The sequence below is a fragment of the Saccostrea cucullata genome, unplaced genomic scaffold, assembly GCF_032062105.1.
Source record: "Saccostrea cucullata isolate Sc308-1 unplaced genomic scaffold, CSIRO_AGI_Scuc_v1 ctg459, whole genome shotgun sequence".
NCBI lineage: Eukaryota > Metazoa > Mollusca > Bivalvia > Ostreida > Ostreidae > Saccostrea > Saccostrea cuccullata.
This window is the reverse complement of record NW_026928692.1, coordinates 153238-169993: the sequence shown is the minus strand read 5'-3', so window position 1 is coordinate 169993 and position 16756 is coordinate 153238. Positions and strand designations below refer to the sequence as shown.

Sequence of the window (16756 nt, the reverse complement as noted above, 5' to 3'; positions counted from 1 at the left end):
GGATTTGCGCTTGTCAAAGAATTTCTTGATTGAGCCCCCCCCCCCCCCTTTTAAGTTTGTGACTACGCCTCTGTAAACATTATGTCTCTGCTGAAAATATTTCTTAATCAGTTAAATTGTTTGTTTTTTTTTAATTGCACATTTTAAAAAAATGAATTTTAATGTATTTAAATATATAAAAGAATTGTCTTTATGTAGGTTACATCACAGGATTTCGCGTACCTATCAATTTTGCCGAAATTTTCGGTAAATAAAAAAGATACGTAATACCTATAATAATATTACGTATTTTTTATTTAATGAAAATTTCGGTATAATTGATAGGTACGCGAACTCCTGTGGTTACATGCAGTTACCTGGTATATGATATTTTTAAAAAGCTCACTGAATTCTTTTTCTTTTTATTTTAATGAATGTATTCAGACATACTGTCACGTAGAAAAACTCATAATACACAAAATACACCATTCTGAAACCAAGCGCATATGATTTAAATATTTCGCGCTCTTTACGTTGAAAACCGAAATGCGTTCCCATACCCGTCAAGCTTGTCACGTGATAAAGCTTTACAGTTGTCAAGTTCGTACCATATAGCACATGTTCACTTGGTTCATTATGGATCATCATAACAGAATTAATATTTCAGTATTGATTATGGATTGAGGAAAAACTCCTCACTGAATACAATAGAAGATATAACTTATAAAGGTAAGTTTAGTTAGTTTTGTAAACTTGTGTGCCGCGCGCACCTGCATGGGCTGTTTTGACCAAAACATGAATCGCCCGTCATATCACATATGAAAACTTTTAAAAAGTGAAAACTTTTAAATTAATTTGGTAGTGTCAGGCATACGTATGGACTTGGCATGATCCAATATATGAATGTGGATCCAGGTTGCCTGACTCAAAACAATTGTCAATGAGCTCAGTTGAGCCGGTGATGAGTGAATTCATAAACTTATGGCTGTATCTACCACCCTGATTACATTTACATCAATCTAGGTTTATTCCAAAAGTAACTAATAATATTAAGTGAAAAAACTAAACCTCTGGGCTTGATTCCAACTGTAACCTGGAGAGGAGAAAAATGTAGCAGACGTACCAGACATGGATTCAAACCCAGGCCCCCCTGACTCAGGGCCTGAGTGAATCTCCAGTCAGGTGCTCTACTAACTGTGCTATCTGGTCACTGGCAATTGACCGCCACATTTTTCTCCTCTCCCTTTACATTTGGTGCTATGCCATATGCCCTGGAACATCGTCGGAAACCCACGGGTGATCTCGTCTTTACTTGATAAGTAAAGACGAGATCACCCATGGGTTTCCGAGGATGACCCTGGAAGTGACAGGTGGAAGACCTGCCAGGGCCTGGTTTGGTGACCTTGAGGGCCGAATTCCTTCAAGGAGGAAGGAAAGTGACTCTCAGATAGATTCAGTTAGCGATGGCCAAATAGTTTAGTGTGTTTAATTGCTTGCATGATCATCATCATGAAGCTAAAAAATCTAACAGTTAATGCTTACTTTTACATGCTCTTGCTTCCATAAATACAAATTCTATAATCCCTGCGCCATTCTTCTGTCTCTCTCTCTGTCCCACTATGCCTATCGATGATCCATTATAGCTTTATGTAGAAATTAAGTATTTTTATGGTTTGTATTTTTATCTTATTCGAGTACATTTTGCAAAAACTCAAAGTAGGAATTCACCCCTTCATAAAAAAAACAACATGTTTTGTCGTCTTCAACTACGAAATCATTAATAATATTAATTTACAATTTAAATCAAAGGTTACCCTTTAAATGAAATACTGTAAATCACTATATTTTCCCCATACTTTTTTATGTGAGATATATCATAGCTTTTTGGTATTAGTATTAGCGAGATATAATGTTCAGGAGTTATATGTTTTCTGTTTAATATAAATATACTCAAGAATAAAATTTTTGCGAGGAGGCAGAGTTGCATAATTAAGCAAAAATAAAGTTCTCACAAATGAAAAGTGATTAATAGAAATTGAAAAAAAAGCTGAAAAGTTTGGTCATTTTGTAGTAATTTTCAGGATGTGGGGGGAATTTTGATCTTTGATTTGATAATCCATACCTAGAGTAAGCTAAAAATATATAACCCCCGGCATATGGGTCTTCATTTCCAGTGGTTTTTCAGGGCCTTTAATCGCTTATTACTAAACTGAAATGATTTGAGATTTGAGAATCATTTCCAATTGCCAATCATTTCACCTACTCAGACCACTAAGTCTATCAGTTACAATTATAGTGTTGGGAGGAGGGAATATTGTAAATTGAATGGTAAAGTTATGATGCTCCAATTCCAGTTTAGGAAGAACTGAGGAGAAGAAATAATCTATAGCTATAGGCATGATAGGTGCCAGGTAGAAATTTACAGCAGAGGACCATTACATTTAAATTAATATTTATTTTACCAATTAGATTTTTGATAGCATTTGTTGACCGATTGATTTTATTTTTAGGGTACCTTGTTTGAGACCTTCAGGTATGGGTACGCTGGTACTAAGAAACGAACTCGGGAGCTTGGAAACGGGGCTGAAAGACCTGAAAAGGTCACGGGTAAGCTAAAAATAAAAAATTCAAATGTTAAATCCTGTGAAATATTAAGAAGTACAAACAAACATAAACAAACTTTTACTTTGAAATACTTTGATCTGTGCAAATGTAAAATAAGGTATGAATATTGGCTGTACATGCAAATGTTGAATAACTGTCAGAGATATGGGATTTAGACTGGGGTCAAAAACAAATAGAAATATCAATACACTCTCCATAAGATTAGTGGGCATGAAATACAGGTCTACTAATGTCTCCCAAAGTTTTAAAACCAATCGCTATCAAAGGCAAGAGCTTTTTATCAAGGAATTCAGTCGAGTTTTATATTCTTTTATGATATCTATGAAATTTATATTCCTTTGTTTGAGAAATTTATCTGTGGTGGAGAAGTTTTTGGCCTGATCAAGATAAAATATTCCTCCTGTATAAAGTTTTTCTTTTTTAAGCAAATGGAAGGTAGATATTATGGCATTATTTGAATTGAAAAAGGTGATTTAACTTTTTAATTGATTTTGTGTCACCCAGGGGAAATTTAATTTGTGAGAAGGTTTTGTGAAAAACATCAAATAGGGACCACAATAGATTTCTTTCTTAACACATGCCTTTTAATATAAAAGGTTTAGTGTATAGGATTGTTTTGAGTTAAATGATTAATGTTTACATCTTATTTAGGGTGTTTGACAACCTTTAGGTTTCTTGAACATTTCTGATATCACGAAATACTACATGTTTGGTCACCTGGTGACACAGTGATTCAAAAAGGTCTCCTCTGGAGGAGTGGAGAAAGAAGTTGATCATGAAGTTACTGGTTCAAATTCTACTACAGAACTTGCATCCTCACAATACCGTGGACCACTGGAAAAATATCATGGGCTGACTGTAGGGAACTCTCAACCAGTCACATTAAGCCATTCTATGATAAGCAATCTGTAACAGAGTCAACTGAAATTCTTTCTGTTTACCTGTACATTTAAAATTATTTATAAAAGCCCTAATTTGATTGGTGCCTCTTACTGAGAGCTAGAAGCAAGCTCAACAAGAATACCAGTATTTGCCAGCTGGGGGTCTTGTGGTAACATGGTGACTCAGGACCCCTGGCATTGTGAGGATGCTGGATTTGGAAACCGTGAAACAAATATGTCCATATAAAATGAAGTAAAGTTGCACTACTGTGTTGCAGAAGTTGCTGGCACAAAAATAGCTCTATCAGTGCTTGATGGCATCACAGCATGATGGAAAAGTTCTCAAAGGGGACTGAAATCAAGCAAACAAACTAAACAGTATGGTGGCATATTTCTGCCCCTTGTGTGCAAGTTATTTTTCTGTCAAATATGTCGACATGCAAGATAAATATGTTGACATGCAAGATAGTTATGTCAACATGCAACATAAATATGTTGACATGCAAGAAAATTGCAATCAAATAAATATTATAAAAAATCTTCAAAAATCTCAAATATTGCCCACATGTGACATCCAACATGCTAGATGCTACTTATTTATGCTAACGTGCAAGATAAATATGTTGACATGCAACTTATTTATGTTGACATGCAACTTATTTATGCTGACATGCAACTTAGTTATGTTGACATGCAAGATAAATATGTTGACATGCAACTTATTTATGTTGACATGCAACTTAGTTATGTTGACACGCAACTTAGTTATGTTGACATGCAACTTAGTTATGTTGACATGCAAGATGAATATGTTGACATGCAACTTATTTATGTAAACATGCAACTTAGTTATGCCGACATGCAACTTACAAGTTGCATGTCAACATATTTATCTCGCATGTCAACATAACCAAGTTGCATGTCGACATAAATAAGTTGCATGTCGACATAATTAAGTTGCATGTCAACATAAATAAGTTGCATGTCAACATATTTATCTTGCATGTCAACATAACTAAGAATAAGTTGCATGTCAACATAAATAAGTTGCATTTAGCATGTTGGATGTCACATGTGGGCAATATTTGAGATTTTTGAAGATCTTTTATAATTTTTATTTTATTGCTATTTTCTTGCATGTCAACATATTTATGTTGCATGTTGACATAGTTATGTTGCATGTTAACATAGCTATCTTGCATGTCGACATATTTGATAGAAAAACAACTTGCACACAAGGGGCAGAAATATGCCACCATAAAACAGCACAAAAATTGTGTAGCTGTAGTAATTTTTTTTTTAAAGGGAAAAGAATAGTTTATTCTGGGCAATAAAATTAAGTTCTCCTTTATTTATTATTCTTAATATTAAGTATAATCATGTGCCATGATTTTCAAATCTTGGGGATTTGTTCAGAGTTAGAACTTAGGTTCAGTTTGTAAGCGGCTTAACAATGTGATTTTTAGCGCAGGTTACTTAATAGTTGTTCCTATTTTGAGGGGCTTACCGAGTTCTTATGCAGTCAGCTAAGGATTGCAGTGTTACAAAGGGTACTGAACATAAGGATAAACACTGCACATTTAAACCATACAAGTACACATCAGAACATTTAACATTAACACCTGGAGTTAATAGCATTTGAAGGGGAAAACAAGCTAATTCAGAGAATTTGTGTCCCCCGCTTAAGGAAAAAGTAAAACATGCGCGGTTCGGGGGGAGAGTTGGATCCCCCTCACTGAATTTGTAGAATTATTAAATGTATACATGTACATGCATGTATACTGAAGCAAATAAAATATACCATTATGGATATGAAGATTTAATTGCTTATTCTTTATTATGTGTATAGAAAATTCTTTTTATATGGAATATTTATCATACTGTAATGATGATTTTATGAGTTTGTACAAGCCAGACCTCGTAAATTTTTCATTTCGTGTGCTGAATACTATTATTTAGTTAAAAAAAAAAGTATTTCAAAAAAAAAGCTGTCCGTCCGGGACTTGAACTCAGGACCTGTCACATTGGAAGTGAGAAACATACCACTAGACCACGGAATCGCTTTACATGGAGTCAAGTATATGCAGAAGTGAAGTCACATACATGAGTATATTCATGTTCGGTATTGTCAAAAGTTTACACAATCCATGGTGTTTGATTATTTAGCCTTTATTAAACAGTTCTAATAGATGTAATAAGAACATAAAGTCAGCCGAGAACCTGTTTTATATGCAATAACTCTCCTCATGCCTCAGTGCTAAAAATAGCGACATGTAATACTATAAATACTAATAAAACAAACGGGGCGGGGCACTTTGAGAGGGGTGAGAGAGGTCCTAGGGAGTTTTGGTATAAAATTACATTGAATAAGCTCAAAATCTTCTTGATATATCGCCCGGAAATGATAGTGTTACACACAGACAGAATGTGTAAATTTACGACCTTGAACTTTGACCTTTTGACCTCAAAATCAATAGGGGTCTTTATTAGGCCACAGGGAGTTGTTATGTAAAATTTCATTGCAATAGCTCAAATGGTTCTAGAGATATCATGTGGAAATGAAAGTATTATAACAGACAGAATTTGCTTATTTATGACCTTGACCTTTGACCTTTTGACCTCAAAATCAATAGGGTTCTTCTTTAGTCCATAGGGATTTGCTATGCTAAATTTCATTGCAAAAGCTCAAAGGGTTCTCGAGATATCGTGTGGAAACGAAAGCATTACAGACAGACAGAAAGACGGACGGACGGACAAACCCAAAGTAATATCCCCCACTTTTCAAGCAGCGGACAAAAAATCAAACAGTAGTGAATTTTTATTCGAAAAAAATTCACAACTGATTGAAAAATAGCATATATATGTACTTCTATTCAAACCTATTAAACTAATGACATTTTTGGGGTGGGGTATTCTTATTGGTATCTCAATACATATTGCTATTGGAGATAGACACTTCATGTAAATTAGTAGGTAAAGGGAATTGGTTCAAAATCATAGGCCTGTTTGATATCTAAATGCCCTTTCTATGATTTGAAAGAGCATATATATTGATTGATTTTCATTTACTGTGTATTAAATTTGACGAAAATTAATGCCTAGGTATTTATAATTGGTTGCATATGTATTTCTTTATTCATTGCAATCTACATTGAAAACTGGTCATTGTGTTTTCTCACAATTAAGTCAATTATCTCTCCAAAAAAATCTGTGATATTCTGAATTGTAGATTTTTTTTTTTGTTCACACTACAATTCAAGTAATTTTTTGAAATGCATTATCAACGTTTGGTTTTATTTGGCTCTGATCTTGTGATTACAATTATCTATAAAAATCTTTGTACTCAAGTCAGGATTTTTTTAAACACAAAACTTGCGAAAGAAACCTTTTATTGTTGAACAACCTAAGCTTTGAACATGATTTAAATGTACCATGTTGAGCCATGAGGCCATGTTCATCTTGTCCTGACAAATAACAATACCTCCATTTATTACTGCTGTCAACCTGCAGTAAGGCGATACCATTCATATCTACACACCTACACAGTGTGACCGGGTGGCTGGGGTCCACACTAATGTTTGAAGTACATGCATCTCAGCTACCAATTCAGTGAAGGTCACCTTAACAATATAAGATAATTGCTCCTTATTCAGATAATGTCATGTACTGCTCATAAAGTAAATACAGTAAAACATGCTTTTAGCAAACATGCTTTAATTCAATTGTCACATATAGTGGTGATTTTTCTTCTCGAGCTAGGGTTTAAACATATGTTTTGAAGCTAACAGACATATCGAACTATGCTTGTCACTGTTATATAACAAAGCAAAATTGCTCATCCCTGGGTCTTCCTTATAAGCATGTTTTAATTACTATACTAGTAAAATAGTATGTAGGAAAACATATATAAAATCTAGTGATCATGAAATGCCGTACCTAATTTCCACATTCCTTGCTGTTTTTTCAGTTGATGGGTATACAGGAGTACAAGGATATGTATATGGCCATAGAGAAGCACCACAGAAATCTAAAGCTAGCCCATCTAACCGGTCAGGCCAAGGATTTACAGTAAGTACTAATTGATCAAACCAGGAGTTTAATACCATTCTGACAGAATATATGAATTGTCAACAGAGGCATTTATAGAAGAACATCAGACTGTTTACAGAAGATACTCTTCCAGATTGAGTCAATGATTTCCAGCAGCAATGTCTCACTGGTCAAAGCTATAGTTTATAGTAATATCTCACGTACATCTCACTGGCAAAGTCAAGAGTTTACAGAAACATTGATCAAGTCCCTGATTAATAGTGAGGATATCTCACTGGTTAAGTCAATGAGTTATAATAAGAATAACTCACTGGTCAGGCCAGTGAGTTATAGTTAGAATATCTCATTGGTCAAGTCAGTGAGATATAGTAAGAATATCTACAAGTCGAGTCAATGATTATAGTTGGAGTATATCACCAGTCAAGTCAATGAGTTATAGTAAAAATATCTCAATAGTCAAGTCAATGAGTTATAGTAAAAATATCTCAATAGTCAAGTCAATGAGTTATAGTAAAAATATCTCAATAGTCAAGTCAATGAGTTATAGTAAAAATATCTCATTAGTCAAGTCAATGAGTTATAGTAAAAATATCTCAATAGTCAAGTCAATGAGTTATAGTAAGAATATCTTACAGTTAAAGTCAATGAGTTAATATACTAGTAAGAATATCTCACTAGTCAAGACAATGAACTATAATAAAATATCTCACTTCTCAAGTCAATGAGATGTAGTGAGAATAACTCACTGTTCAAGTCATTGAATATAGAATATCTTACTTTTAAATTCAGTGGTTCACGGTATGATATCACTTGGATGAAGCCATTTGGCTTATGTTCAGATTGCACCAAGAAATGAGATAAAGAGATCCTGTCAGGTTATTTCTCTTTATTTGCTGTATTTGGTATTATTATCCTTCAGAATTATACAGTCATTCTGATTGGTTTAGAGAAGGTCACGTGCAGGGAGACAACTCGTGATGTCTCCCTCACACGCAGGGTGACAACTGTTATCTCCCTTCAGATGACAATGAAATAGCGTAAGCGAGCATGCAGGGTTACAACTGTGTTGTCGCCCTTTGAATAAAACTACTGAGGTTTAAGCGAAATAACTCCTATTTATAAGTACAATGGCTAAATATGCGGAATCGGTAAACAATAAATTCTAACGATGACGTCAAAGTTGTCTGTTGACATATTTTGAAAGTTTGGAATCGAAGCAGAGTAGAAGAAAACAAGAGGTTTGATTACTATTTTCTACTCTATCTAATTGATAATTGTATATTCTTCAGTATAATAAAACTATTATGGACTGTTTAGAAGGGAGACATCACCAATTATCAGGACTGAGTAGGGTTGTCACCCTCGGGCGCAAGGGCCCTCGGGTGACAACCCTACTCAGACCTGATAATTGGTGATGTCTCCCTTCTAAACAGTCCATAATTGTATATTGTAATACATGTATATGAATCTTTCTAGGGTCCAAGCTGAACAAGACACAAAGTTTTACCAGATTCTGCTGAAGATGATGAATGAGGTCAAATTGTAAGTACAAAGGTCAAATCTCTAAGTAGAGAGGTCAAATGTCAAAAATAAAATTTTGCCTTCCAGTGTTTTTAGCTCACCTGAGCTGAAAGCTCAAGTGAGCTTTTCTGATCACATTTTGTCCGGCGTCCGTCTGTCTGTCTGTCTGTCTGTCTGTCTGTCCGTCTGTCTGTAAACTTTTCACATTTTCGACTTCTTCTCAAGAACCGCTGGGCCAATTTCAACCAAACTTGCCACAAAGTATCCTTGGGTGAAGGAGATTCAGGATTGTTCAAATGAAGGGCCACGCCCTCATTCAAGGGGAGATAATTGGGAATTAATGAAAATTTGCTGGCATATTTAAAAAATCTTCTTCTCAAGGACAACTGTGCCAGGAAAGATGAAACTTATGGGGAAACATCCTCAGGTAGTGTAGATTCAAGTTTGTTCAAATCATGACCCCCGGGGGTAGGGCGGGGCCAAAATGGCCGACCAAAGTTTTACATAGAAATATATAGGAAAATTCTTTAAAAATCTTCTTCTCAAGAATGACAAAGCCATAATTCATGATATTTATATGGAAGCATGCTTAGGTAGTGTAGATTCAAGTTTGTTCAAATCATGACCCCCGGGGGTAGGGCGGGGCCAAAATGGCCGACCAAAGTTTTACATAGAAATATATAGGAAAATTCTTTAAAAATCTTCTTCTCAAGAATGACAAAGCCATAATTCATGATATTTATATGGAAGCATGCTCAGGTAGTGTAGATTCAAGTTTGTTCAAATCAAGACCCCCTGGGGTAGGGCGGGGCCAAAATGGCCGACCAAAGTTTTACATAGAAATAAATAGGAAAATTCTTTAAAAATCTTCTTCGCAAGAATGACAAAGCCATAATTCATGATATTTATATGGAAGCATGCTCAGGTAGTGTAGATTCAAGTTTGTTCAAATCAAGACCCCCTGGGGTAGGGCGGGGCCAAAATGGCCGACCAAAGTTTTACATAGAAATAAATAGGAAAATTCTTTAAAAATCTTCTTCTCAAGAATGACAAAGCCATAATTCATGATATTTATATGGAAGCATGCTCAGGTAGTGTAGATTCAAGTTTGTTCAAATCAAGACCCCCGGGGATAGGGCGGGGCCAAAATGGCCTACCAAAGTTTTTAAAGATATATATAGAAAAATTCTTTAAAAATCATTTTCTAAAAAATAGCAAGTCCACGATTGATCATGGGACTACTTTTGGATTTAAACTTTACAATAAAAAGCCATTTTCTACTTTTTTCTACCCTTAGTGCTCAGGTGAGCGATGTGGCCCATGGGCCTCTTGTTAATTATATTCTAATAGCTAAATGGATAAACCTGGCTTGGGGGCCATAAAACTTAGACGAGCTCACTTTTGATCTCATCAGTATCACTTCTCCCCTAGTATATCACAATATAGCCCTGCATATATTACATGAGAAATCCATTCATCTTATTATAACTTGATATGATTGTTCTCTGTTTCAGACTAAGGACAGGGCAACAGAAGGACTCGCTAATGAAGGTCTTTACATGGTTCAAGGCCAACAAACACACACTTCACACTGGGCCGGTAAGTTCACACAGCACAAATTCACTTTATATAGGACCTTTAAGTTACATGGTGTATCCAGATTATGATATTCTGTTTTATTTCTTGACAGCATTTTGGGAAGTCCTACCAGTTGAAAGAAGCTTCAGAGGTTGTCAAGAAAGCCAAGGGGTCGACACAGCAATCTTCATCCAGGAAGAGCAAGGTCGTCACTACGGAGATGGCAAAGGAAGAGGAGGATCCGAAGCCCATCACTCGCCTGGAGTCTGCGGAGGGAATGAGGAAATTCTTTCAGAGTGTGACACCTTCTACCCAGCCTAATGACCCAGAAACACCCAAAAATTTCTTCAACTTTGACCTTCCATCTAATAAGGATTATGTCAATGAATACCTGACCAGTCGGTTTTTCCAGGCAGGGGAGATTTCTGGGATAGGTCGGCCCTCCACCCTGGAGACTCCCTCACACCGGGCCTACATGAACGACCAGGTGCCCTCTGACAGAACGACGGCCATGGAGAGGTTTATCAACAGTCCTAGTCTGTACGATGGCCCAGACCTCGAGGTCAGTTCCAATCAAAATTTTACATCGGATTAAAAAAATGGAAATGATGATGATTTAGTCTGAAAAGTGGAGTAGTAGGGTAGAACTTTCTGTTTTAGTAATTTGATAGCTTAAGCATTTCTTTTTTTAATTGCTAGAATGGCATGAACAATAGATATATCTCCTTAGTCCATATAAAAGCAAGATATGTGATATTTATGAAAATTTCATTGTTACAAGGGGAGTAACTCTAGTTTCCCATTCGGCAGTTTTTTAAATCCCCGAGTGGGTAGATTTAAGGTGATCAATACTTATTGTTGAAGTGACTGGTTCACAATGTAACATTTAATTCAGAAAAGTAAACTTCTTGGCAAGCAATGAACTGTTCAATAAATGAATTGGGTTTTCAGACAGATCATTTTTCCTAAGTGTTAATATTCATAAAGTGAAATGGGTTAGAAAATTTTAAAAGTGCTATGTGCATTGTAATATTAAGACAATGGTTCATTTTATCATCGGATCTGATTTGTGTATTTGGAGTCTATATTGGACTCCCAGGTGGGGATTTCTCTGTCTAACCGCTGGGTGACTAGTGTTAAGTAGGGACAGGTGATGGCTTCGTCTTATTTAGTCCGGTGGATTATGGGATTGTGTGTGCTGCATTTAAGCAAACAGTGACTAAATCAGACTTTAATCTGCCCCATTGTTCAGCATTGATTGGGTTGTGCAGACTGAAGATTTTAGTGGAGTGCACACAGAATTGCTAATGTACAGCTTTACAAATGGAAGAAATTTAAACTGCGGCTGATAATGCCTTATTTAAACACATTTATTTTTCTCCAAATGAACATACAGACAATGTGGAAGGCCTTGATTATAAAAGAAATTGTAAAGCATTGGCCAATGGGGAGTTTGTCTTGATTGGTGTAGCAAAAATTTCAGAACATTTTGTCAATACTATTTATTTACTTACTGTAAGTAGCAAGGAATTGTTAGGAAAGTGAATATCAAACATTTAATGGCATGGACTGTTTGCTGTATCTTATTGGATTACTCTGAGGACATATTTGTAGCTATTTAAGTGAACTATTTGTCCTGAACATCTTAGCTACTGATTCTTTTTGTAAATCTCCTTAATAGAAGAATTTTGGGTTACTTATCAGAAATTAGATGGTTTTTAGGTAAGTAAAATGATAATTTTTATTAAAATTGGAAATTGGTTATGCACCCCGCCCCCTTAAAAACAATGTCCCCAGTTGAAATAATTAAGAATTTATGTAGTAGAAATTGAACACAGTTTCAAATGTTTTTCATTTCATGACAAACTATAAAGATTTGACATACCAATCTGTTACAAATAATAGTTTTTTTTCCCTACTTTTGTAGTTTGTAATGTCAAACTGGTTTTACTCCCAGGTTTTATATATTTATTTTTTGAATTTTGAAATATCTTGGGATTGCATATGCAGAATTTTTAAGTGGGTTTTTCCGTAGGGAAAAATCTGCTTTTTCAAAAAGGCAAAATGACAGGCGGATTGCTACCAAAAGGGTACCCCTTTTTTTTCTTGATAACCCCTCATAGGGTTTTCAAGATAGGAACTTTTTTATTTTTCAGATCAAAGATCTGTTTATTGCTTTGATTTTAATTCTTTTTTTATTATTACGAGAAAAATACATGCATTTGAACTTTATTTATTTTTGCAAAATACTGTATATTGTGTATCCCAATTTTCTGGATAACTCCTCCTACAGTTTTTCAAGAAGAACTTTTTAGACCCATGCAAACAAAGTTTATTGGGGTACATGTATATAAGGAATCTCCCTGTCTGCTTGTCAGTCAATCTAGCTGTTTTTCCATCCATCTATGCTAAAAATTTGTAATGGAGATTAAGTAGAAGCTCATACTTGGTACAAAGATTGCTTATGTCCTTCAGTTTGTCATGGCCTTGACCTGAGGTCATTCCAGCATGTTCAAGATTACTTGCTAAAAAGTATTTTAAAAAGTCCTGGTTGTTAATTTGCAATTGAGACTCATTGGAAGCTTATACTTGGTCATGACCTTGACTAGATAACTCCAGCAAGTTCAAGGTCATTTGTTAAAAAATATGAAATTCATATTTTTATAATTTCCTAGAAAAATACCAGTTATGATCACATTAAGTAAAGTCACATTGACAATTTTTACACTTACGTTGTTATTGTGATTGATAAGCTTTTTCTTTAAATCTAAATATGCTTTTATTTCATGTGTAATTTTTTTTTACAATGAATCGAAACATTGTTTACAGGAGCTACTGTCCATTACAATTGACACTCTCTCCCTAAAAATTGACTGCCTTTTATAAAGAGACTCAATGCTACATTTTATCTTTTAGCCATGAATAAATCATCAAACATATTTTTTGAAAACATTCAATAAATCTGATTGATTCAATAATGCTGCAATATTTAATGTGTTGCTGCTATCACTCTGATAATGGCATATTTTAAGGATGATATTTACTTGGGATTTATTTTATGTGGGCAGGGAATGTTTAATAGAGTAACCATTTGTTAAAGTATTGGAGATCAATTCTGCTATCTGTATTTTTTTATGAAAGTTTATGCATCATGTACTGAAAGTGATTTATATTTTTTGTACCTGAAGTGATTGATACACAGAATTATTAATCTATCGAATTTTTCATGGTTAAGCATTTTGAGTTATCTCTACCCAGGCGATGTCTTGCCAATCCCAGGTATTGGTGACATTTTTCTGATTCATTATGTTAGTTTCACTATTTTCAGCTCCAGCAGCTGGCTAGTTCCCTTGGTGACCTTGATGATGTTCCCCCAGAGTTACCTCCCCATAATCAGGAGGAGGAGGACCACGATTCATTAGACAGTCAGCGATACATCGAGAGCGTCACTGTCGACAGCCAATACCAGGACGAAGAAGACGTGTTTGAAGTGGACGATTCCGGGCCCGCAGATATTGACATGGAACTGCCAGAGATGCGTAGGAAGTTGTCACGAGAGCAGACCATGTCGGCCAGTTTTAGGGCAGCTGTGTCTGCTCCTACACACGAGGATCAGGTTAGATTTCCTCTTTAATCTTAGTAGTCTGTGAAAGGCTGGTTTGGAGAATATTGCCATGGTTCCAAACCAAGATTTTTTTGTAAAATTCATTCAAAAGGCTACTTGTTCTACATTTTAAAGTTGATTGCAAAACATTTTGACACAAAAAGAGACTTGAATGAGGATCATTGCTGTAAGTTGCATAGTTTCAAGTCTTATTTATATAGTTCTTCTTTTCCTTTGTAATAAGAATAAACCAATAGAGCTTGTCTAAAAAGGTTTTTGATAATTTTTTTAATATACTGTGGAATCATCATTGTTCGTGGGGGACCAATGTTCGTGGCTTTCGTGGGTAACCCTGACCCACAAATTTACATCCCCACGAACGTATATACAAACATTTGTTTTATCATTTGTTAAAAGTTATTTATATCGTAAAATAAGTGTTACCCTTGCGTTCGAGTGATCGCGCATAAAGAAGACGATCTGCATGTTGTTAATTATTGACGCGAAACCAAAATAAAAAAAAATATTAAGTATCAAAGACATTGAGAACTATATACAATAAGTAATAAAACTAGAAACGATCTCGTTGCGAGCAACGAGTAGGTCTTCCGTCCAAATTTTCGATGAGATATGATTTTGATATGATCTTTGTTAAAACATAATGATATCATGCTTTCTCTCTTTTGATCAAATCCTTTTGATTTAGATTATATCATCAATGAGTTATAGATGAAATTCTTTTGGCCCCTCTGGGCCCTTTATTTTAGGGGTCAGCTCCTTTTTCTTCATTTCAAATGATACGGCTTGTAACTTTAACGATTTTTGTTCAACAACTATTCAGAAATTTCTTTTCGTTTTTGAGCTACGCAGAATAGAAATATATAGAGGCCACCCCTTCAAGTCCTTAATGGGTCCATTTTGCAAAAATTGAATGGTTGTATATTGTTTATAATACGATTCTAAAGATATCTTATTCAATACTCCTTATCAAAATATTTCTCTCATTGGAGATAAAAAGAAGCAAAGATTTAGCATCTTGGCTCCTTATGACCCTTTTTTACATTACGTATGATCATACTTCATCAATGTATTGTTGTATATTTTTAAGATAAACATTTTTGCTTGTAGAAATATATAACAGAATCTTGATAGTTAAAGAGTTATAAATTAAAACGTTATTGTCCCTCTAGGTCCCTTATTTGAGGGGTCAGACCATTTTTCTTTTTATTAAATAAAAGAACTTGTTATTCTGAACAACTTTTATTATATATCTTTTAACCAAATTTACAAGTACAAAGATATCAAAGAAAGCGTGTCAAATTTTGCGAGATATTTGTGAGTCTATTTTTCGAGCCCAGCCGAGCTTCAAATATGACACAAGTGTGCATTTGAAAACAGTGGTCAGGTTTTGTACTTACTATATATATTGTTTCTTGAGAGAATATTAATTATAAATACGATTTAAGTTATGTGTTTCCGTGATGCAAAACAGAAGATAGTAGATATTGTACTCAATTTGAACATTAATTCTTTTCTATTTCTACTTTGAGAACCAACCAAAACCAATTAAAGAAGACTTGTAAGGAGACCTTGGATTATAAATGAAGTTTAACGCAGAATTGCAACGAACCTACGACGTGACAATCCAAGTATCCCTACACATTTCATTGTTCCTTATGTTACTTTCGTTCAAGCAAATGCTCGGCTGCCTCTGTAAACCCCTATTGCGAAATGTCGGAATTGACAAAGACCGCCGCCATTTTGATCCCGCTTCATATTTTTGAATGTTAATATCTCGAGTTTGAATTTATCAATTTACAAACAAATTATATATTCAGTCTAACGAGATATGTTTCTATCAACCATACTGATACAATTTGAAAATATTGAAAAACAAAAAAAGTTGAAAAATTCGACTTTTTGAATTTGCTTGCCGTTACGACAGGAAGTAGAGACGACGTACAAATGATCGCGTCTTGGATAGCACTTATCACGATCTATAATCCCTGAAAGTTTCACAGTGATATCTTTTACTGTTCTTGAGATTATCCACGAACAAAATGTCATTTTAAAATCAGAAAATTGTCCGTAACTTGGCACCAGAAAGGAATTTCAAAATAATCTCTTGGATAAAATAACTTCAGATAACAATACATTGTTCCTGCAAATTTCATGAAAATCCATCCAGTTGTCTTCGAGAAATCGCGTGCACGAAATTAGATGGTTAGAAAAATAATAATAATAATGAGCTCAAGAGAGCTTCAACGCCTTTTGCGCTAGAAAAATATAGACTCAAAAAAGCAATTCAGATATCCTTCCTCTACCTTCACTGAAAATCTCAAGTCAATATCTTCATTCGTATTTTAGTGATTGCCAGGACAAGCTGACCCTCTGAAAATCAGTAAATGGTCCATATCTCACGACCGGAAGTGACGACGTACATATAAAAAATTTCCAATAAGGTTCAGACCAATATCTATCAGATCTGAAAGTTTCGTGAAAATCGACCGAGCCGTTT

General features: G+C 34.9%; 1 protein-coding gene across 1 annotated transcript in view; it reads left to right on the top strand.

Moving 5' to 3' along the window:
- LOC134278473 (uncharacterized) overlaps positions 1-16756 on the top strand; it is an 86795-nt gene that overhangs the window by 38898 nt on the left and 31141 nt on the right. The window contains 5 exon segments of the mRNA XM_062760792.1: positions 2513-2586; positions 8969-9077; positions 10571-10655; positions 10747-11196; positions 13963-14250. Of these exon segments, the coding sequence (XP_062616776.1) occupies positions 2513-2586; positions 8969-9077; positions 10571-10655; positions 10747-11196; positions 13963-14250 (1006 nt within the window).